This window comes from Zootermopsis nevadensis, unplaced genomic scaffold (assembly GCF_977971745.1).
Source record: "Zootermopsis nevadensis isolate Lab colony 2312 unplaced genomic scaffold, Znev_1.0 Znev_ptg000016l, whole genome shotgun sequence".
In the NCBI taxonomy this organism is placed as follows: Eukaryota; Metazoa; Arthropoda; class Insecta; order Blattodea; family Termopsidae; genus Zootermopsis; species Zootermopsis nevadensis.
Window position 1 is genome coordinate 9,263,678 of NW_028259148.1, and position 25,279 is coordinate 9,288,956.

The following is a 25,279-nucleotide window of genomic DNA, read 5'->3' on the forward strand; positions in this document are numbered from 1 at the left end:
CAACAGCGTCCATAACAATCTTCATACACTAAATGCTGTCATCTCTAAATTCCTCTGCACAAAACTTCCATTTGTGTATGATTTGATCTTCTGGAAAACGAAACGTTATAATTTGGTCATTTAAATTGTTTACAAATAAGTCAAATAACATCATTAAAACAGCAAAATTATCAGTGTTAAGACGTTGACGAGACAGACAACAACTACAGTAATCTGTTAATGTAGAAACTGGTTATTTGTCCCTTGTTTACACTGATTAAGAACAGCGAATACATAAAATCAAATGCAGTGGTTCGTAAAACTGATTACAAATGGAAAACAAGAGATATCGCTGTTGCGAGAGACAGCTGTTTAGTTTCGATTACCAATTAAATTCCTGGTAGAGGCAAATTGTCACTCTTATATTAAAAATGTAGCATGTCACTAATTAGGGCTAGCAGTTTAAATAAACATTTTAATTTAAATACACAAAGAAACGGAAAACTTCACAAGGTAAGCATTTTATGGCCGAAACATTATGAAATATCTGATAGAATCAGTTTACATCGGTAATGGTTTTCATGTTATATCACGGTAATAAAAGAACAAGAAGATAAACATGTACAAAATATTTTTGTAAAGAAAGTAAAACCCTTAAAACACGTGGACTGAGGTAGGTGACCAATATTAAAACAAATTTAAAGTAAATAAGTTGTCAGAGTGTACACTAATTCACGTACCTAAGAATAGTGTCCAGTGTCAAGCTATGTTGAATAAGGTAATGAATCTTCAGGTTCTGTAGAAGACGGTGAATTTATTCACTGCATGAGCGACTATCAGCGTCTCAACAAAGACTGAGCTCTATAGATTTAGTCAAAAAAAATATTAAACCTACATTTAAATAATGTTTATTGTTACCAGGTGCACATGTGGTGTGTAGTCTACATATGTAGGTAATTTGTAATAATTTCAATACGTAATATGATTACATATCTTGAAGGTGGTTCAAAGTGGCCAAAATATGTAGGAAAAAATGTTGAATTTGTTAGTCGTAATATATTAAAATACTGAATTCAACAGCAACAACATTAATATCAAAATATATTTTCTGAAGGCTTCTTAGTGCAGCTCTGATTATTCAAACAACCCAGTTCCTTTGTATTATCACGAAAGGCTGAGGAATTGTCTTTGATGAACTGCGGTAGCTAACGGGTCCAATGTCCATTTTCAGATGACACATGTATACGGAATATAGATACTAAACAGCGGCGAAATTATAATGACAGGGGAAAACCAAAGAGTAGGAAAAAAACCCTGTCCAACTGCCACATATATCACATGGACTAACCTAGACACGAACCCTTGCCTACGCCGTGATAAACCGGTGACTAACCGCCTTAGCCATTGATTCTCAGTTGTAATTGTATAAACCAGAGGTTTTTGTCAAGTTTCTAGAACATTTCCGCCATCTTAGCAACAATTTCTAGGTACACAAATTGGGTCTTAGTAAGAAACGATATAATAACCTAACTACGAGGAACGAGAACGTTACACATTTGCGCAATGCTCTTCAGTCAACACGCAGTCTGTTCTAACCACAGCATCCAGGCCTGACTTACTATGGAAAATGTAACACTGTAGAAACAATAAACAGTTAAGCTCCTGATGTATACATTAGACTGGTTTTAGCAAGTGTAGACTTTTGGTTCAACACGGAGAACCGTGACGCCACCACATAAGAAATAAGAGGGATTCCCTTGCCAGACTCTGACGACCACCAACACTTGGTACTGAATGCTGCAGACATGTGATTATCATACTAATTTCGTAATTGGGTGGTCCTAATTTTCATATCTCAATCTGGAAGTAGGCTACAACAACGAGGATTTCTTCCTAACTAACTAACTAACTAACTAGATGGCTTACCGAACCAGAAGGTTCATCACCGAATTAACCAAATCTCTCCACCGGACCCTGTCCTGGGCCAACAAAATCCAGTCTCCTTCGATTCCTATCTCCCATTGATCCCACCTGACATTATCCTCCCATCTACGTCTAGGTCTCCCCAGCGGTCTCTTCCCCTCAGGCTTCCCGACCAATACCTGGCGCACACCTCTTGTCCCATCCATGCGCGCTACATGCCCCGCCAATCTCATTCTTCTCCACTTAATCACCCTGGCAATATTGGGGAGGAGTACAGATTTTTAAGCTCATCATTATGCAGTTTTCTCCATCCCCATCGTCTTCTCTCCTAGGCCCAAATATCCTCCTCAACACCCAATTCTCAAACACCTGCAATCTGTGTTCCTCCCTCTGAGTGAGAGACCATGTTTCGCATCTTATTTCTTCCTAAGTCTATCCAAAGTTTTAAGTTTCGGATTGTACCTTAAACTAGGCCAGTTCCCTTCCTTATCCTTTCCCACAATTTTCCAGTTCCATGTCACATGACACAAGGATGAAGTAATTTGTTTTAAAAACCACCATTTCATGAAGTATGCAGGCGTGGAGATATACTTCCACGCATTCTTAACATCGTCATTAGAGTTGGTATAACAAACTTTCTGTTTCAGTAATCCGAAAATTGCTCTGATACAATGAATTGATCATTATTTAACACCTAAGAACCACGGAATTTTGGCCATGACATAAAGCTCTTAACTTAAATTGGATTTATTTTAAGAATCTTTTTCACAAAATCGGGACAACAAAAACTAAAAATGTCAGATTTGAGGTTTTCACGGTATGTATAATGTACTTCTATGTTTTCGCGCCGTATCAACATCGCCATTTCAACCCTGAAGATCGCGACAGTATGTTTGTCCGAAAAGTTGGCATCTACCGACGAGTCTACACGGTGACAAAACACACATCATCATCATCATCAAAGAATAAACAACGAAGACTCATGTTTTTGGTGTGGGTTATATTTCTTTTGCATTGGCGATATAATTCTGCCTTAAGTTTTTAATCAGACATTTTAACACGTGAGGTTTTCGGCTATAAATAGCGTAGGTCCGCTGCTCGAGACATGTTTTGTTTCTTAGAACTCGTTTGTTTTCGTTTTGTATGCGCCTTCTAAACTCTGCTTTACACTCCCTCCACACACCCACTCATAATCATAATAATCAACGCCACCATCTTGATCAGTTTCTGCCATTTAGCTTGTTCTAAGACGTTAAACAGCGCCAAGCGACTTACTTCTCGATGCCTTCAACTACTACAGACCTACATCTGATGCGATTGGTGAACGCGGCAAACACTTTTCTTAAAGATGGCTGTCGTTGCATATTTGAAGGTGCTATACCAGAATAGTGCTGTAAGGACTGCGAAACGCACAGAAACCTCAAAGTAGCTGATTGAATAGAGAAATATAAACCGGACAAATTTTGTAACACAATGTAGAATATTGGGTTTCTGGACTTTGCCCATCGTCTGATGTTATAAAATTGCATATCATCTCGGGGACTGATATGTTTTCGTCTTCTGGTGTGATGAAGGAGAAAATACGATTATTTCTTTCTACCTCATTTTATCAGTCACTGACTGGACCAGTGATTGAGATTAGATTATTTTAACGGACCCCACAGAGTTAATGCCATTCCTCTTCATCACACTTGAAGACGAGGGCAGGTCCACTCCTCAAACGTTGTGTAATTTTATAACACCATACGGTGGACAAAGTCCAAAAAAAAACCCAGACGTATAAATCTTAAGTACAAATACACTACAGCAATATTACGCTGAATATTGTTAAGTGCCTCAGATATTTGTAAAAGTCTAGACACTTTATGTTTCGGTAATTACATCTACTACCATCTTCTGGTGATTATCACTAATAACAAGTTGATAGCCATTATAAACCGGACTACACAATGTCAAAACCCATAAAACAACAATAACTTGTAGTTATAATTAAAGATAGTTCACTTCTATTTCAGTATCATCTAAACTACGCTCACTTTATAAAACGGCTTTTGATCGCCCGTCAAGTCGTAGTTAGCCAGTGGCTTGTATCATTCACACCTTCGCTTGGGTAAAGACAAGTAACTTATGCTTCCTGGCGTCACGTTCCGCCCCCCACACAGCAAGATGGCCCCTCAGTACAAGCAATTAATTGCTCCTTAAACATACGTGCTCTCATGTGAGAATCTGACCTTGTTTTAGTTGGTAGGTCACGGAAGCGTTTTGAAGACATGCGCTTGCAACAAAAGCGAAGAAAGACATGTAAACTATCGTGCCATTCTACCACTAAAGACTGTAAGATGCTCATATAATTCCCTGAGATACTAACTAACTAACTAACTAACTAACTAGATGGCTTACCGAACCCGAAGGTTCATCACCGAATTAACCAAAGCCCTCCACCGGACCCTGTCCTGGGCCAACAAAATCCAGTCTCCTTCAACTCCTATCTCCCATTGATCCCGCCTGACATTATCCTCCCATCTACGTCTAGGTCTCCCCAGCGGTCTATTCTCCCCCCAGGCTAATTTGCCTAAAATACATCAACAATTCTGCTATATTGTTCAATCAAGACACAAGAATTGAATACTATATTTTCGGCGGGAAACATTCAAAAGCCAACATGTTAGACCCTGGGGTAGGCGGCAGAGTAGAACTGCAATTATAATAAATATTAAAAATTGTGGGCGTGGATTCGATTCTCTCTCTGAGTATAGGGTCCAGGGGAAGGGTCATGTAAACACAGTAATGACCTTGAACCATGAAAGGCGAGGAATTTGACTAACTCAGGGACTATCAGCTTATTATTATGTCTGTTACATGGAGTTAAACAAGTCAACTACGATAAATGCTTCATTTGAAGATAAACATTACAGAGCTCAGCCATTCGTATTTTAAAATCTCCACTTACCATTGTAATAGGCACATACCGGATAATGAAGACGTGACCCCGAGTTGCATAACCTAAACTAACCCATTTTTATGAAAATATAATAATTTCACCCGTTCAGAGAGAAATAGTTACTAAGGATAGCAAAAGTGGAGGATAAAAAAGGAATATTATGGTGATGAAGTGAAATACGCTGTTTCTGTGCTGAGATACAGCATACTTTTAATATAAGGTTCCCAGGCTCCACCCGCTCGTCCTTTCTAGCTCATCTTACACAATTCACTTCTTAGCGCAAAGGAAATACAATACGTCACACAACAAATACAAACGCGTTAATACTGTTAAATAAATGATCTGTGTTTATTCTGAGAATTGTATGAAACCCACAAATACCCTACGTGGACAAAAATGTGTTTTATTTCTGTGGCGGAAAACAATGGATGTAATACACTTTTACAGCAAACCATTTTAGAAGTTATGCATACAGCTAATATAAAATTATATTTTTCGATTATCCGGTTAAAATTTTCGTTGATAATATGGCTTTATAATGTTTTCGTTCACATATGTAATATTTTGCTTGGTAGGGAATACCAAAAGACGTTTATTACAACCCTTAATCGAAAACTGGCAAAATGAACATATCAGCTTTTCACAGCAGATTTATTGGTACCGCAGGTAATATATATAGTTACCAGTGGACATGTAAGTTTTAACCCTTGAAACCGATGATAGTCTAATTAATATTCAGTAACTTCAGTCAGTACCGCAAATAAAACACAACACTTCACCTTTACCAAGATGCTGTTTAAGTTTACAATCCGTACTTACACTGAGAAGCATACGACATCCATAAATACGAAACGAAGAGTTGCTGAAACAGGTGGTCCTTATAGTTACCACTTTGTTTTAAAGGGTTAAGGTGTGTAGGAAGAAAACATTAGTATGTACTATAAAGTCATAAAAATGCTTGAATAAAAATTTCCTTGAATATTTTACATCGTCTAGTAAAATAATAAAATAAAAAACGACGTTTCGGAGATGGGGATCTATCTCCGTCTTCAGGTACCTACTCTGTTGGGCCAAATAGATAGAGCTAATCCCTATCTCTGGACCTATGAAATAGTAGACGACGTTTCGGAGATGGGGCTCTATCTCCGTCTCTCAGATACCTACTATGTTGGGCCCAATAGATAGAGCTAATCCATATCTCCTAAACAATGTTTACTATTTTATTATTTTACTAGACGATGAAAAATATCCAAGGAAATTTTTATTCAAATAACTCATCATCGTCACGAACTTTTAGACTTGATATACATAAAAATGCTCTTATTGCTGAAACCAAGTCGGAATTTGTCGTTTTCCAAATTCAGCAATTTTTATATTGACCTGTTTAGAATAGTGACACAGAAGTACGATCGCCAGTGAAACTAAACCAGACTAGAGGAAGCGATATATTTATCGGAAACTGGTTCTTTCCGAGAAATGTCCCGTTAGACGTTGCAACATAATAAATACCCTTGGAATTCGGTTCTATATGTAAACGCGCGTGTGCATTAGTGTAAACAAATTCTAATAATTCTTACTAAGATTACGTCTTTAACAAAGATAAATTTTCCTAAACGAAAAATTATTTTTAAATAAAGAGAAGTACAAGACAACTTTTGAAAGTAATTTAGAACGTACCCCAAAGAAAACACAAGTTTCCATTACAAGGATCAACTGGTTAATGCTGTTTAGGGAAACAGAGGCTTTTTATTATGAGAATCATACGAAAGCAAGGGAAAAAAACTATATGGGCAAAACGCAAATTACAGATTTCTTTCATTGAATACAAGTGGTACAAAAACTTACCACTGGTCTTTATATGGTTAAAAATAAAGAATAATGAATTGGTATTTCATAATTCCATAGTACAGGTGTTCCGTCACTGTAATGCCATGACGTATCCAAGTGATGATGTGATAAATTTATGAGAACACGCCTTTGAAAAAAGCTTAGTATATTTTTTAATTATATAGCTAAACACAGAGGTGACGTACGTGATTAATTAAATGAAACAGCAAGATTCTAACGGTAAAGTATTGGAATTTATTTAGAAACGACTGACCTCGAATTTTCGGCCAAGTTCGTTTATACATAATTATTTTTTTTATTAGTTTTGCTGTTACGTTCAGTTATTAACACCAGTGTATCTGCGTAGAACCAGAAACTAAATAACATTTCATCATGGTTTTCCTCAGTCCCTTGTGGCAAATATCGGCGTTTTACCTTATATTATGGCACAACCGCTTCCTTCCATATCCATTCCAATTCAGTTTTCATCAATGATCCTACCATTCGATGTTATACAGCCTGAGATAAAGTCTCGATAAATAATAAAATATAAATTAATTAAATATAAGAAGTAAGCGTATGAACCGGATTCATCTGGATCAGCAAATGGGTTAATGGCAAGTCTTGTGAATAATTTTATAAACTTCCGTGTTCCATAAAACGCGGCAGTTCTACACCAACTGAGGGATTATCAGTTTTTCAAATAAGACACTGTTGCATGAAGTTTATTTTACATGCTTCTATGGGTATAAGCACTCCATCATTCGACGTATACGTGGAGTAGCGAAGTGGTTGAGCACACAACGATTTTTGGTTTCACATCTGTGTGTCTACATGTGCATGTGTGAATATATATGGGCCTACATAGGCAAACAGCCAATTGTACGTCAGTCCAACCCTGATTCACCCCCCAATCGAACCGTCGTAGAGAATAATGATGTCAGATAAATTGTTCTTCTTGGTAAAACATCATCGGAAAAAATGATCGAGTTTTATTTATAAAATTTGTCACGGGGTGTGAAAACATATACAACATTTGCGTCGCAGAAAAAAAATTGTTAGTTATAAACATGTTTCTTTTGGACACACAATTCTGTAAAAGATTTTTTTTTAAATTGGGCACGTGGGTGTCAAGAAATTATGCAATGATGCGGTTTTACCAACTGCGCGTCATGTGAAAAATGGTAAACATTACGATATTTCTCGTGGAGAGACAATACTGGGAAGACTATCGATTATTTTTTTTCTATTTCGAAAATTCGGTACAGGTACATCAAAAATATTATACAAATAATATGGAATGTTCATCTTGCAAAGGCAGCCGCGGAAATGTAATTACATTTTAACTATTTTGAAAATTGGGTTCAGGGGTGTACAAGGGGTTTAATGCGAGGTAGACAAATGGTATGAATAAAATTTCCCACGATGTGAAGAGCTCCATTTATCAACTGTAAGATTTTAACGGTGTCTAATAAGCATATATAATTCGGACTACCACTGAATTTCAATGGTCACTGCTAGTACATAGAATATATTTATTTATTGATGTATTCTAAGTATATACATATATATATATATATATATATATATATATATACATAATATGTGTGCATGCATGAGTGAATGTGTTTATGTTTAATTTATAAAAATGCATAAATATATGACAGTGTACTTTCAGAAAAACTACACCACTTTTATAGTGTAAGAAAGTAACTAAAGGCAAAATAACAGAACGATAAAAATAAATGACCGTTCACAGCAGAAGAAGACATTGAAGGTTAAGAGAGAAAATAACGGAATGCGGATTAACTATTTGAAATAGCTTTAACTGTGCAGATAAAACAGTAACAATAATTTAAGAGACAGTTATAGTCAGCGGGTTAAAGTGGGGTTTGTTAGCTGTTCCTTAAATATCACGGCAAATGTAAAAGATATAAAAAATGTGAAATTGTACAATTTGTTGCAAAGAGTTAAATTAAATTAAAATGTTTCACGATAGTAACAAATAACTCATTTCATTTATCCAATATTACGCTGACCTTGAAATACCCCCTTAATTCTGGGCCACCCAAACGAAAACAAGTAACCCTTTCTTCTGTCACTCAATTCATATTGCAGTAAGATACACTGAACAAGATACAATTTTAAAACATAAAAAGACGAACCATGACTTTTGACAAAAAAAATTCTATACACCAGTAAATTAAGACACAAGGCTACGAATGTCACAATTTGACCTTTCGGATAAGCCAGATGGTCACATACGACATACCACTGTGAAGAAAAACCCAGTATGATACGGAAAAAGACAGGGAATGAATTGCTAAAAAACTGTGTACAGCGAAGTTGCTGGGTTATAGTAGGAACGCAGGAGGAATGTTATAAAAGCGGGCGCCAGTGGCTTTATAGTGATATTTGCGAGTTACAGAACAAGGGCCAGTGTAAATAAACACGTTACATCGCAAATATTACGTAATTACTTAAGTCAATTAAGATTTTTTTCACTTTAAAAGTTTCCTTTTATTACCTCTTGTTCACTATTCGTCAAGCTCCTGGTAGCTCAATCAGTGTATGACTACGGACTAGACCGCCGTGGTTCGATCCCCGGCAGGGACAAAGGCATTTCTTTGGCCTCTGTGTCCATACCATATCTGACGCCCACCCAGCGACTATCTAATTGGTACTGGGGCTAAAGCGAGGTTCGGACTAGGCACTGATCAAGTCCTTTTTAGCGCCACAAAACGAAAATATATGGGGGAGTGAAGTTATTAGGTGGAGATGAGCGGTAGCTTGACATTCCGACCGCTTTGCCCCTGAGAAATCGCCCCCACCCAACTCGACGTAGTAGCTAACAGAAAAATCTTTTACCCCTTCCGGGAATCGAAACTCGGTCGTCCTGCTTGTAAGCTCTGTGTAGAGTAAGCTAAAAAATAAGTATCTTCTTAGATCTATGCATTTATTTCCTGGAGCGATCGATACGACAGCCGGATGGTTAGATGTCACCGCAGCAAGAAAAGAATTTATATCTGACCCGCCTTGTGTTGTAGGATATCGCAAAATTTAAAATTATGTGAATAAATGTTTGTGCCCAATATATCATTTTCCTCTTTTCAAGGTCATCCTCAATTTTCTTTTGCGCGACAGCACCGAGATACTTTCTATCAAGCATTTTCTGAACGTTATAAACTATTCCGGGTTGCCTTACGTAAACCTTTTCAATTAAATTGAATCTTATACACGAGCAAACCCATGGTCGAGTGATGTATATAGTACATGTCATATGCCACGCCTTGTGTGTCGCTTTGACGGTAAACAGGAACTCGAAAGACGAGACTGGTATAATACATTGGGTGACCTTGACTTCCTTTCTAGCGCTTGCGCATGTTTGTCTCGTAGGAAAACGCCGCGCTTGCGTAGGTGAGCCTCTCGGGCAATCGTACATGCACGGACATTACTGATATGGACGAAAAGCCAGGCTCCGAAAAGTTACAGTAGATTTTTTAAAAGTCGCATTTTGTAACCTTTTAATAATAAAACTGTAACTTCAAATATCAAGCATCGGATAAAATATTATATAAATTGACTTTCTTACAAATTAATTACCAATAACTTAATACATGTTACTATTTTCTGAAATGTGGACTTACCCCCTCTTCCCAAAACGATGAGCAAAACGTTCTCGTTCTTCTTAGACTTCACCCTGCAAAAAAGAAAAAAATATTAAACCACTAAATAGACATAAGCATGTCTGATTTCGTATCCGTCGCCAAATTGCGTGCTTCAAGGGAACGTAAGAACTTCAATTCCCTTACCGAGTGGTTCTGTCACCAGCAGAGCATCGATACCTTAGCTACGCTGCGAGATCTGAGCCGTCTTCACTCGCAAGGGCTCCGCAGTTCGTGTTTCAACGTTGTACAATTTTGATGTGACCTTGAAGCATACAATTTGGTTACATAACTAGATGGCGGAACCCTGGTGAATTCGGACAGGCAGAATGATAAACTGTTGACAAAGTCGACACCAGCCTTGCAGATTTCAATTTGCTGCCACGTCAGATATATGGAAATTTTAAGAAACACCTACATTTTCACTCTCTGAAGCAAAATGGTTGCTCTATGTACCACCTAATTCAACATTCAATCCAATTTTTGTATCAGTATTCCAATAATGGAATAATCGATTTAAAAAGAAGTTTGGAAATTGATCTGACACCCACTGACACGATCTTCATATCGAGATTTATCAAAATCAGTATAATTCACTGTATGTTGCACAGTCCTTCCGGAAAAGCTAACACTCGCTTAGCTAGTCAACAAATTCCTCGCCTTTTATAAAATCTTAAGGCTCATTACCGTGTTCACAAGAACCAGATATTGGTCCTTATCAACAGTCAGGTAATCTCAATCCACATAAACCCTATTTCTTTACATAATATTAATGTTATCGTCCCATTCACACGTCTTGCAAGTGGCCTCGCCATTTCAGCTTCTCCAAGAAATAAATTTGCAAATTTTATTGATTCGATGCATGGTAGATGCTCAGACTTTTTCAGACTCCCAGATTTGATCATCCTAGTTATATTTTATGAATAAAAAAGATTATGTAGTTTCCTGTTCAAACATTCTCTTCGGCACCTTGTTCTTAAACACGTTTAATATTGTTATCTCAGGTTAAGAAACGAAGTATAAATCAAACCAATAGGAATAATTATAGTGAAAAAGTTTCTTATTAAAAAATAAGGTGGGGCACAATAAGAAACTACATAAATTAATCTGGACGTCTGTTCTTTCAAAATCCATTATAAAATTAGAAAAAAAACTGTCAGAAAGAGTATGTCATGTGAATAAAATTCAAACTATTTTTTATATGAGTTGAATATGTGTTGATGTATTTAATTCTGTCCCAGAAAGGAATCTGCCACGTGTACTATAAAAGATTTTATTCGCTGCATGATATAGTTTACATAGCAAATCGCATTGCTATATTTTCCAAATGTACGTAGGCGTGTACACTTTTAGCCCATAAAAGAAACATCTATTACTTGAGGAATGTTAGTGACGTCAGTACGTTAATTCTGGCGTTTCGGATGCCATTTCATTGCAAATCAAACGTGAAGGAAGCAAACACAGAGCGGCTTATGCTATTAACATAAATTCAAGTAGGATCTCGGTTGAAGACTGGTTTCATAACACTGAGATTCGCTGAACGTCCCGAAACACGAGGACTGCAGTAACCAAGAGACCCATGACCACAAGAAGTCAGTTTACCCAGTCTATACCTGACATACGAGGTGCGATCGGAAAGTTTCTAGACTGTGTCAATAGAGGGCGAACCGGATGTAGTACGAGCGTCTGCCGCTAGGGGGTGCGGCCTACATTCATAGTAAATCAGTGTGCCAGCCGGCATCATCGAATTAGCATTGGTTTCTTAGTTACGGGCGTTTTAGTAGTGCATTACACCGACCCTCCTGCGATTTCGGAATGGCGTGTGCATCAAATTTTGCCAAAGACTCGCCAAAACGGCTACGGAAACCTATGAAATGCTAAAGCAAGCATCTGGGGAGTCCGCAATGGGTCGTGCACAAACTTTTATGTGGCATTCACGTCTTAAAAATGGCCGAACCTCTGTCGATAATGACGAGCGTTCTGGACGACCATCTTCGAGCACAACGCCCGAAAATGTTACGAAGATTCGGCAGGCCATTCACGAAGATCGACGTCTTACCATCAACGACTTTTGCGACATTGTTGGGATAGGCTATGGGACCTGTCAGCTGATTCTAAAGGAAGAACTCCACATGCGACGCATCGCAGCCAAGTTTGTGCCAAGGCTCCTGTCTGAGGACCAGAAGCAGAATCGACTTCTCGTTTGCAGGAGCTCAAAGATCTTGCATGAACCGACCCCAACTACCTTTCTAAGCTCCGTGTGACTTCTTCCTCTTCCCAAAGATGAAAATTCAGCTAAAGGGAAGGAGATTTGAGACGATAGAAGATAGAAGATATTCAGGCAGAATCGCAGATGGTGCTTGACAGGCTGACAAAGAAAGATTTCCAGGGATGCTTCCAGGCTTGGCAGCGGCGCTGGGATCGTTGTGTTCACTCCCATGGGAACTACTTCGAGGGTGATGGATGAATTTAATACCTGAGATAAGTGTACGGGTCTTTATACGCGCAGTCTGGAAACCTTTCGATCGCACCTCGTACGTCTAAGCTAGTCAGTCTATCTACCGCTTCTTTCCCGATTCACCTACATTTATCTTTTACCAACAGATAAATTCCCTGCTATAAACGGATATAATCAAATGGATAATTGATTGGTTTCATTTCGACTTAACGACAATGGTTATTAAAGACAATTAACAAATTAAACAAATGAAAAAATAAAAATATTTAAATAAATTTGTTGCGATATTAGGTTAAAATATCGGCGAGTATGAAATCGACTGTCTACTGGAATGTACCTTATAGTGGTAGAAGTTTACCTGCTTCCATCACCCAGCAAACAAAAGCAACTTGCAATACGGCTACCGATGTGTTATTCGGGCAGTCAAGAATCCTTTAACAATAATTGGTGAAATTTAAGTAATTTAACTGACACAATTAAATTAGACCTACATTAATTTATCTACAGTATGAAGATTGCTGTATTCTGGGTTGGGTGGGTCCATGCTACCTCCATCATAAGGCCCTGTTGATGGAACTCTGAAACGTTGGTGGACATCTACCAGACTACGCAGCGCAACAACCCAGAATACAGCAATCTTCAGACTCACCGCTGTTAAAACCTCAAATCCTATATCTAGAGTGTGTTTAATATCTGTCAGAGAGAAATAACTACTCACAATAACAATAAAAATATATATATATTCTTATCGCACGTAAACAAAACGTCCCATTGGACTAAAGGGTTCATGGATAATAATTAGGAAAGAACAAAACGCACGTGATCATAGCCTGATTTAAGACAAGCCGAAATGTTCCTAGGTGTACTGAGGAAAACCACAAAAATCCTTAGGCAGGACAGCAGATTTGAATCCTAGGCCGTCCAAATTGAAAATGGGCGTCCTAACCGGTCGGTCGCGACAACGGTAAATAAATATAAATACAGTCTAAGAAGATTCCTTTATTGTTCCGATATAGAACTGGGCCGTTAACAGGCCCTTTGTCCACCCCATGGGCAAGTAAGTAACAGCGGTGGAATGATAATGCCAGTGGAAATCCAAACGGCGTGGAGAGAAACCTGTCCTAGTACCATTTTGTCCATCATAAATCTCATATGGACTGCCCGGGCCTCCGCGGTGATGAACCTGTAACTAACCGCCTAAGCTACGTATAACACGGTCCCTTAAGTAGGCTTACATGAATATTCTTCAAAATATAACCGGAAACCATGTCGTACTATTACAAAAATCACCTAGAAACAATTTTAAAAAACTTTCAGCATTAAAATAGTCGCCAGGACAATAACATAAATTGGGTTTTGTAGTAAACTTAAAAGTAAATAAATTAATACTTTATAATCTACACATTATAATGAATTAAGGTGTGGAGATGTATACAGAACTGACGTGGGCACAAGTGGTAGACACTTGTGGTCACCGTATTAAGCCAAATTTTTGAGAAAATGAGAGATTCTAAAGATGCAGATGCTGATAACAGGATAATATTAAATTTAATTTTAAGGAAAAAGTGTGGGAGAATATTAAAAGGATTCACGTGTCTCGGGATAAGGCCCAATGGCGGGTTACCTCAAAGGACGTGAATTTGGGAAAAATCTTGGCTAGTTGAGAAAGAGTTAGCTTCTCAAGAGTTAATTTTATTGTCTCGAATACATTTAAAAAAACAGACGAAAAACCTGTGTGAAATAGTTGCATTGCCCACAGAGTGTCAACGACAATTACGAATTAGAATTTACAAAGATTGAAACTACTTGGAAACGAAGTGGTAAATAAGAACCGGACCTAACGAACATAGAGAATGGATGAAATCAAACAGTGAGTGAGTTTTACGAAATTCACACCGACATGGCAACCGTGGTTCTCAGATACCCCCACAAGGTTTCTTGATTAGTCTTTGGTGTCATCAAACCATATCTGGCGATCGAGGTTTGAATCGATTCACCCACATCGAAAGCTAATGAACACGAGTCTGTCAACTCCTATAAATAGATGGACTACAACAGCTATGTGTCGTGTGAGGTCTTTTGAGGTTTCTGCGACTTTCAGAGAGCAACATCGTTTTCTAAGATCGTGTTTCTTAAAAAGGATCAGTACGGATGGGAGTAATGCAATTGAAACATTATAGGATATTCTGATTCCACATCAAGAATTCATACCAAATAACAAATCGTGTTATTCTGTCCGACGGCAATTTGTACACCTGTTCCGACCTCTGTACGTAATTATCCTTCTCGTGAATGTTAAAAAATAATAACAATCAGTCCATGTCTTATAATTAAACATATTTCGTTATTTGTTTCAGATCAACGTACTGAGTAGAATTTGATTTACAATATTCATTTAACAAAGTTTTCAATACCACAAATACTATAGCGACGTATGTCTGGATGAGTAGCCAGCAATTAATTGTAAAGGATGTAAAAGAAAGTGGTCGTGGACTAATTTAAGGTACTCTCCCGGAAATTTTAATGGAGTAACTGAGGAAAATAACGAGGAATCTCGGTCAATATAGCCGGTCTTCTGGCAGAGTTTAAACCAGGGGCCTCCCGAATACGAATCACAACTGCCAACCACTTAGATGGGGCAATCAGTGATGAAAAAAAAATATCTGGACCTAAGAGAAATTAAATGGCAGGAGGATAGAAAAATTATATAGTGGGGCAGCTTCATAACTTCCAGATATCTTACAGAAAGGAGCGCACAATGTGTGGAGATAGTCCAGCCGACAAGCGAATACGTACCGACTAGAGTTTGTTCATTCTCGGCTAGGAGAGTTATCTAATTTTACACTGACTTGTGGGGATTCGACACCATGAAAATAATGGCGTCCAGTATTTTGACGTAGTGGGCCAATAGTGAAGGCCTTAGTAGCTTACTATCTTACGCTCAACTTGTGATGAATCCCATTTCACGGCAGGCGAATCCGTATCTGAGGCGTTGGTCTGAAAGGATCTCTACGTACGCTGTCGGCCGCGGTAGTCGCTGGCTCAAGGAACGGACATCGGGCACTAGACCTCTTCAAGTGTTCCCGCTAATTTCGCTGCATCAACTGAAGAAGTGAACGACTACTGTATATAGTGAATTTAAAGGGCTTGAGAATTAAACAGCTTTGAAGGCACTTGGCTGGAATCACTGAGTGGGGGGAAAAACAAAAGTATATCACTCAGAATAGTGCGAACAGCTTATATGCCCATTAGCCAGAGTAAAATCTTATCTCCGGACTCAATGCGTCATGATTTCTGGAAAATATATTTTATATCAGACAAGTGCTAAGTTAACACTTCCGTCAACATACGTGATGTTATTTGAATACGAAGAATGTGTTCCAACATATTTCCTAAATGACTGTGATAAGCTTTCAGTTGCACAAATAATTATCGGCACCACCTTATAATAATTATTGTTGTTACTATTATTATTAATTGTAATTTTTGGGGAAGAGTTCAAGGAATGTATTCACTACAGTGGAATGTAATTTTTATGTCTGTTATGGATTAAAACACGCACATGCAAAACAGAATTTAGGTATCAATGCAGGATTTTCTCAAGGATAGAAGAAAACCATGAAACTCTTGTCAATCACAGGACCTTCTGGATACATGGTGACGTCAGTAAAAGTATACTAACCAGTCACATTTGTTATTGTTATTGTTTATATGTTTTTTCTGGAATTTTGGGACGTATCACATTACAGTGGTATTCTTGCATTATTACGAGGTTCTCGACAAAAGTTCCGAAATTCTCATAGAACATAATGTACCTTACAAAAGTATTAAGCTCAGAATTGTGAAACGATTAGACCTACTCGTTTACAAATCATGGAGTAATCAGCAATTTAATCGGTTAATGTAATTAGAATTTTCTTGCGTTCAGCTCAACCATGAAATCAAAAGGACACACTTTAGGGCGTTAAATTTCGCAACATGACTCCATACATCACACTCTTTAAGAAGCTGATAGTCGCTCAGTTAATCAATAAATACCCTGCCTTTTATGAAACCAGAACTTTAATTACCGTGCTAAGAAGAGCTTATGAATCCGACCGACTTACAATTCATATTTGATTTTTTAAACCCAGTTTTAATATTATTCTCCTTCCTGTATATTGTAAGCGGTTTCTCTCTGCCCTTCAACTTTGTATTCTTAAATCTATGGCATTTATCGTCCTCTCATTATCTTTAGTTGCAAATCGTTAAGAAATAAAGCGTAATTATGCGCGGGTCATAATAATGTAATTTAACTATGCATGCCTCGTCACTCCTATATCATTGAGTCCGGGCGGCCGACAGATAACCAGTGCAGTAGAAGGAATCATTAGTGACTCATCGTCTACTGCTCGACATACATCGTCCAACATCGGCTTTCCGAACAAGACGAAGAAATGGAAGAGATAGAATAGAGATGAAGATGAGGGAGGGGAAATGTTGTTTAGCGGAGGTGGGGAAGGCCACTGCGGTGAGGGGAGTACAGCGCGCTAAAGCTCACAGTAACGCAAGCACGAACTAGTCCTGATGGAGGGGAGGATGAGGAGCCCCTCCTCCTTTCTTCGGCTCCTAAACCGTCTCTGTAATAGTACGCGGTTCCTACCCTGCGACCGAGCAGTCCTCTGTTCGCAGTAGTACTACTGCTGACGAAGACAGAGACACGAGCGGTGGCGGGGCGCTGTGTGGCTTTTGTTCGGGATCTTCTCGTGCTCCGACAGTAGCTGCTGCTGCAATGGTGATGGTGGTAAAACAAGGCAGGAGTAGCTGTGTATGAAAATACGGTATCTGGCGGCAAGACAGTGGGTAGAAGGCGGCCAACACGAGCTGTTTTCCAAGGGGACACCACGGCACATGCAAAGAACACTCGCCAATTATTAAATAAAATAAAATTAACTAATGGATACATCGCGATTTTAAAAAAAAAATCTGAACTCGAGGAATTGTGAAACCAAATAAGAACCAACGATTTCTTCGACACGAAGTGAAATTTAAAGTAAAAGTGTGTTTTATTTAAGTGTGGGTTTCCATTAATTTAAAATGTCGCCACATATGTTCTTGTGAGTGTCTGCAACGTGCTACAGAAGGGGGCGTGGTTTGTGTTCGTTACTAGACATCTTATAAAGAAAGGGAGGCGTGTTCCATCGAAATATCGAACCAGAAGAATCAAGGATATGTTAGGAAGTGAAAAAATAGGCTCCGAATTAATAACCTCTTTCTTTCGAAATATTCCTTAAAAATTGGGACAAACTCGGTACCAGAGGAGAGAGGAAACAATTATTCCTTTAAAAATATCGAACGTGAAGCACCATGTCTCATACAACCAGATTAGGCACCATGACCAAAGTCAGAGCAGTAACCCCAGCTCGACCGTCCGGATCAACTATGCTCACCCCGTTACTATCCATCAACAGCATGTTCGTTATCACGTTTTCTTATTCGCCGACTGTACTAAACCCGACTCTCCTGTTCTGTAAACATCCCAGAAGAAATTTGGATTAAGCAGGGCCTCTCCCACAACCGGACTTCACAGAAGGTAAAGACTAACAGAAGGAAATAGTATTACAGAACAGCTGATGGATATGCCGACAAGGTTTCTTCACGTGACCACGTGGAGTAGGACTCGTAGTTGGCGGTCCTTGTGTGACAAAGTGGTGTTCCTAGTGATTGTATTTATATTGGTAGTTTTATCAGGGTCTTGCACTGATAACAGTGTGTTCGTTACCGCTGCCCCATTCGGCAGAGCGACGCCTTCCGGAGGAATAAGATCTGGAAGTGGTGGAGTTTCTAAGTCATGTCCTGAAGAAGATGTTGGGGTCAAAACGTACTTAGCCCAAACTGTGTTTGAGGGGAAAGCTAGATCCAGGAGTCCAGTCCGGGACGGTGTGTACAACGTGACATTTGTTGTACAGAAGGTCCACAAGGGTTTGGACCCCAGGTTTTTACGAAGTCCAGTGAGGCTACAGTTTGCTGAAAAGGCAACAGCAAGTAATAATAATTTTCAGAAATGTAATGACGAAGGAGATAAGAATAGTGTTATGAGAGCGAATATAAAACGTGGAGGGAAGTACATTGTGTTTGTTGATAAAATTGAACAGCATATTTTCAAAGCCCGTGGAGAACCTGTCAAAAGAAACGAGAAGACTGTCAAAGCCGTCAAGGACATTCTCTGCCAGAACTGTGGTAAGTACAGACACTAATTCATTCATATGACGTAAGAGTACTGAGTAATTTCTCACTCTCTCCTTTCACTGCTTTAGCCTCTGTCTTCTGTCACATTTCAATCAATTGCTGCCGTGATAAAAAATCCGGAAAACATTGAAATGAACAGAATACACTTCCGTAATAAAATATTCCGCAATCTCAAACATATTATCAAAGATTCTTGATTCTTTGTATGAAACTGTCACATTGTTCAAAGCACACACAGAACAAAAAATATTTTTATTGGATTTCAAATTTATAATACCTGAATATTATGTTGAATTGTTGACAAACAATTTACTCTTGTTCTTAGTTTAGTTGTGTGATTTTTATTGGCGCAGAGTTGTACAAGATCATGGAAATAAGAAGACGGCTGTATTTTCTGATATTGCGCAGTGTAGCCTGATATTAACCGACGTTTCATAAAATTTTATTGCCTCCATCATCAGGGGGGATTTATCGCCGTGACGCTAGACGCAGTAAGCGTCCCTGAAATTTCGGTCAATATCACAGCTCCAGATTACGTAAGACAGCCATCTCAACATTCGTCACCACTATAGAAATAAACTAAGAAAATAATCTTTGAATATTTTATTCTGGATATTTAGTAATTATACAGAGTGATCAAAATTATCACGCAAGTCATATTAAGGTATTTATTGATGGTTGCAATTCAAGAGAATTGGATTGGAAGAGCACACGTAGGTCACGTGATTTGTAACCTGCACGCGAAAGTCCGTAAATTGTCTTTTAACAGTACAAGTGCAAGGATTTCTTTTTTACAAGTGCAACGAGTGTTCATCGTCGAACACTAACTGGCATCTCGTTCTTACTGAACTTTCCGGAATGTCAATTGGGATACATTTCCAGATTTTTCTGTGTCAAACGCCAAAATCTCGTCTGGCGAAACCGTGACACTGAGTCCTTAACGGGGTTGAATCAAACACGGGATAGGGGTGAATGCATCATCGCTGAACGCGTTGGAGAGTCCGAACTCAAACGTCATTTTTCTTTCTTGTTTTCTGATTTCAATGTAATTTATTTTTTGACAAATAGAACACGTGTTAGGAATGGGTGAATTTTACAGTTCGATCTTGATAAAAGCATCGAATTCCTATTATTTTCTATTCGTAACTGTAATACAGCCCCTAGTAACTCCCCCATTAATTCACGCGATTAAATGACAAAACAATATTCCTATTATTAACACACAATACAAAATCCTACGGTCTGTACACTAATTCGCCACTACGCGTACACACTGTCTTTATTAATGTTTTACTTAAGGCTTTTAGAATTTAAAATATTACGAAACACAGTTTCTGAAGTTAACTGTAAGACGGGCATAAAATATTAATTACTAAGCACTGATAATGTATCTCTTGTGGTAACGAGGACTTACAGCACTGTCGATTGCACATTCATCAATTTCATCTGCACTTGTGACCTATATCAGACAATATATTTAATTTGCTTATTTTTTGCTGCTCTAGAGAAAGTAAATTGTTGCAAATATGTTAATACTCATTATATGTTACTTCCTACATATGTTCAGAGTAAATGGTATAGGGGTAGGGAACCTGTGGCCTTCTAGGTCCTTAAGTGCGGCCTTTTGACTGAATCCAAATTTTACAGAACAAATCCTTTTATTTTTATTAATACATGCTACAATCAAATATTCAAATGCTTTCCAACGAAAAGCAGACACAACAAAGTCATTAAAAGATTAGTTAACTTTAAAATTAACAAATAGTTTTCATTTTTTTAAATTATTAAGTAAATAGTTGTTAGATTTCTACAAAATAATGTACATTTTTAAGTATATCTAATTGAAGTTTCTTGAATGCGGGCCTAATTTGATTACAGCCAAATTAATGCGGACTTCCAACATGAAAAGGTTCCCCACCCCTGGTATAGGTAGTTGAAACAGCATATTTAAACGAGCGTTATTTAGATTCTCCTTATAGTTGTCACATGGTGGCAGCGAAATGTTTCAGGGGTGTGTGGTCCGTATTACAAAGCAGAAGAGACATTCTCATTGCAAGTGAGCCAAGGTTATAACCCAGTCTTATGACGGACGGTCAAGTTAGGAGACTGATGTCATTTAATTCTTCTACCAGCAATTAACTACGCCATGAGATTCATCCAAACGATTGTGTCATTTGGATCTCTGGCAAACACAGAATGTGTGGTACGGTATGGTAGTTTACAATAACCATGCTAGTCGTCTTCTGAAGACAAGGCTGTCGACTTGTGTTACATTAGAATTACCTTATCGAAATAACACATAACATAGAGGGAAGTTTGTATTGGACCTCAACGGCAAAAATCCTAAATATTTTAATATTGAGATGTATACACAACATACTGACTTAAAAGTCCCACAGCGGAACCTGATAGTGGCTTAGCCTCTCAATAAATGCCTCGAATTTTCCCGAAGATTTATTTCCGTATTTAAGAAAAATCATTAATGGCCCCTGTATTGAACTGACGGAATTCATTTTAGAGGTCCCTGCTGCCTCCATCATGAGGGCGATGAACTCTGACGATGAAGGAAGCAAGCACCTATCAAACGTATACCAGACTACACGCCGCAGACAAATGACAGTTAATTCTTGCTTGAATCCAGCCCAGACTGTTTTTAAAATACATTTTAATATTATACAGGGATCTGCTTATGGGCCTCCCAGTCTCTCCTCTCCCCGTTTCCCCGCCCCTTCGGTTTGTGGTTTGCCAATGCGGCATACATAATCTATGTTATTCAGAAAATTGAGGTAAGGTAGGAAGGTCGCAAACTGAGTAGAATTCAAAATGAGACTATGACATACCCCCTAATGTATTTAGGAACGTGAATCTCTACTGAATAATTCATGGAAGAAAACAATACTATATTTAGGAATGTGATCATTTCCAGCAAACTCAAAATCTGTAACGATTTAGCAGCAATTTTACAACAAATAGCACAATTCATTGCCTATACAAACGAATTATTCCAGTGGTGTAAACTAACAAGTATTTTAAAGGGCAGTTTAACTCAAACCGTTTAGTTTGACGAATGTTACCTTCTAGGTTGTAGCTTCGTGTAGTCTGGTACAAGCTTAATATTTTACCAATGTTTCAAAGGTACTTACTGCATCCATCATCAGGGTGATGAAAATTCTAAGATACTATACGGACATCTCCAAATAAATACGATCTTGTAGTCACACATAGAAAACCTGTAGAGGTCATTTTGACATCAAAAGTGCCATTAAAGTGTTCAAGTTTATAGTATTTTCAACTTCCACGTTGCTGTATGAATGAGCCGGGATAGCTCAGTCAGTATAGTGACTAGCTACGGGCTGGATGACCGGGGTTCGATCCCCGACGGGGGCAGAGGATTTTTCCTCTAGCCTCTGCGTCCAGACCGGCTCTGGGGCCCACCCAGCCTCCTCTACAATGGGTACCGGGGTCCTTTACGGGGTAAAGCCGGCATCTAGTGCCGAGGTCAAGGAAGAGAGGAGCTATACCTCCACTCACCCCAAACGCCTACATGGCGTATAGTGGGACAAACTTTACTTTACTTTACGTTGCTGTATGAATTTAATTATTTACAGTCCTGCCAAAACATGAAATTTTGTTAGGGTTTCTGGGTAACCCGTTTCTGCTAGAAATTAATACGTGAGATTTTTCTTGGACAAAGTGACACTAGAGCACGTTTCTCTCCGAGTTCTTCGATTTTCCCCTAATACTAATCACCATTTTACCATAGCCACATTATCATAACTTCGGCACTAAGATAAGTGCTTCATCTCTTATCTCAGAGTAAAAGTGGTTTTACTTACATACATATTACGCCCGAATTTAAAGAACATTACATTTATTTCCAATCCCAATGATGCAATATATTTTAATGTATTATGTAAATATACAGCAAAAATCATAAGCCCGAAGTCAAACACAGCCCGCCTAAATATTTTTCGCTTCGTATGATTTTGTAACGTACTTGACTTCTTTATCCAAGAAACATTTCTGTCACAAATAGGAAAGTAATTTGCCTGATTTCGAATGAAGACAAAATATGCAGAATATTTTAATGAACTACTGTAATAAGAAGAGAAGAACAAATTCCCACTGATTATTAACACTGTATTATATACAAGCGTCCTAAATCTCTTAATTGCGAATAAAATCTTCTCGTTCTATCAGCCGCGTTAACTATTTCTTAATTGTGGTTTGGGCAGGGAATAGATAGGCTACCGTGCAATAAAATTTATCCAGAAGTATCTCTGAAGTTGAAATTGTCTGGGTTGTAACGACGTGTAGTCTGATTGAAGTATACTAATATTTAAAAGGTTCTTGCCGCCTTCATCACGGCGATGATTGAGGCAGCATGGACCTCTGAAATTATTTACACTTTTATGAGACTACACGGCGCTGAAACCCACCGCCGTCAAAAGCTCAGATCCTACTTAGAAGTGACTTTGTTAAAAATATTCGCGTCATTTTTGTAACCGTTCTACTGTAAAATACTAATATTTCAATAAATTGCACACACTGGTTTGAATGTCTCCTATTCCAAAGGCAATTTACAAAATGGCCGTCTATTTATTAGAAGCATAATTCATGTCAATAATTAGTGAAACTGCATAACTCGATCACGAAATTCGCGATTGAATTTAACGACGTTATGTCGATAAAATAAATCGACTTCCCCATTACTGAACGACATTTAAAAGTAGCGTGACAAATTGACACCAGTCAGCAGCAGGAGACTGCTTGTTGCTAAGTTTCCAGTCCTAGTTTAACATGCGCGGCACATTCTTCATTAAAGCTTAATGAACAGATTTGATATTTTCAATATATGTTCGTTATTTTATAAAGAAATACAAGTTTGTTGCATGATGTCCAGATGTTCCTCCGTCCGTGAAGCTTTAGAAGCAATTGATAATTTTCATGAAACAAATATGTCACTTAAAAGTCACCTTGACCATTATCATTTTTAATTCCCTTACATCAATAACACCAACATGGTGGTAGTGCGAACTTTCAATATAGTAGTGACCGAGGATATAGTCATGTCTGATAAAAAGAAATCGTACTGTTAAGATAAAGTTTTCAATGAACCAGATTTTAAAACGAGAATGGCAGCGGTTGGTGTTGGTTTGCTGACGATAAATGATGAGTGGAATTTGTTACGGTGATAGATCATAGACATACCTAAAAATTCTATATAAAACTTCTTTCGTATGTTAAGTGTTACTTATGTAATACCGAGACATGAAAGTTGTAAAACTTTTCAGGTTATATGTTACAAATTATGGCAGGAAATTTTGCATTGAAATTTATAATTAATAGTATAGACGGTCTGAAGCGTGAGCATCATGGACTTGGGACACTGGACAGTGGGTTCGAATCCCACTCAAATGTTTGTCCGCGTCTTTCTGTGCTGTGCTGTCCTGGTGTGGACAAGTAGAGACCTTGCGATGGGCTCATCACTGGCCCAAGGAGACCTACCGAAATGTCTAAATAGATCAAGCAACCTCCCACATGGGAGGAGGCCAAAGGCCGCCAGGGTTGTTGAGTCACACGAGGAAGAATAAGATAATAATTTAGTGTTCCCGCTGTCTATGTGATAGTGACTGAATCGTCTGAAGAAAAGAAGTCATAATATTTTGAAATTTCACGACGACTGAATCCACCGATGAATACATAAGTTTACCGTCTTAATAACGTCTTACAAAAATCTTTTATGATCGAGGCAGCGTTATTCCCCGAAATGATGGAAATTCAGTTCAAACTACAAAGCCGATTGCGTAACAAGTTGTTCCTAGAATCCTTATTATAACCTGAGAATTATTTATAAAGTACTAACTACCCATCAAGAATGAACAGAAAATTTTAAGCAGTGTTTAAAACACATTCTTATCGGAAAGTGTAACAGAGCAGTATATAAGAATTAAAATCATCATTTATTTTTGCTTAATTAAGAAAGCTACCGAGCGTTAACACGTAACACCTGTTTTTCTACGTTGTACAGAAGTTTATGCACATGGATGAGTGACCTGTCTTTTGTTTCAGAGGACTGTTTCCAGAAAGCTACACACAAAAATAAAAATTAAGTCACGCTGTTTATAAAGAAAAAACCTTAAATCATTACCCACCTTAAGATAATACGTTAGACAATTTAATAAAGTGTAATCTGAAATATGATCTTATATCTAGGTTATAAGAACACTCACATTCATGAATATTATCCCATTAGGT

At 38.1% G+C, this 25,279-nt stretch overlaps 2 protein-coding genes across 26 annotated transcripts in view; one reads left to right on the top strand and one right to left on the bottom strand.

The window, feature by feature from the left end:
* Positions 1 to 25,279, bottom strand: part of Atg10 (Autophagy-related 10) — a 507,888-nt gene that overhangs the window by 252,129 nt on the left and 230,480 nt on the right. For 14 of the 18 annotated variants that reach the window (XM_087349892.1, XM_087349890.1, XM_087349889.1 and 11 more), the window contains one exon: positions 10,318 to 10,370. Coding sequence is in view for 5 of the 18 variants with exons in the window: in XM_087349889.1 (XP_087206015.1) it covers positions 10,318 to 10,370 (53 nt within the window). In the remaining 13 variants the exon portion in view is untranslated. The remainder of the gene's footprint in view (positions 1 to 10,317; positions 10,371 to 25,279) is intronic. The other 4 variants (XM_087349893.1, XM_087349888.1, XM_087349891.1 and 1 more) reach the window with 1 other exon arrangement.
* vn (membrane-bound neuregulin protein vein) overlaps positions 17,397 to 25,279 on the top strand; it is a 209,416-nt gene continuing 201,533 nt past the window's right edge. For 7 of the 8 annotated variants that reach the window (XM_022061617.2, XM_022061616.2, XM_022061615.2 and 4 more), the window contains exon 1: positions 17,398 to 19,012. In XM_022061617.2, coding sequence (XP_021917309.1) covers positions 18,406 to 19,012 — 607 coding nt within the window. In that variant the 5' untranslated portion in view covers positions 17,398 to 18,405. Of the gene's footprint in view, positions 19,013 to 25,279 lie in introns of all 8 variants that reach the window. The other variant, XM_022061613.2, reaches the window with a different exon arrangement.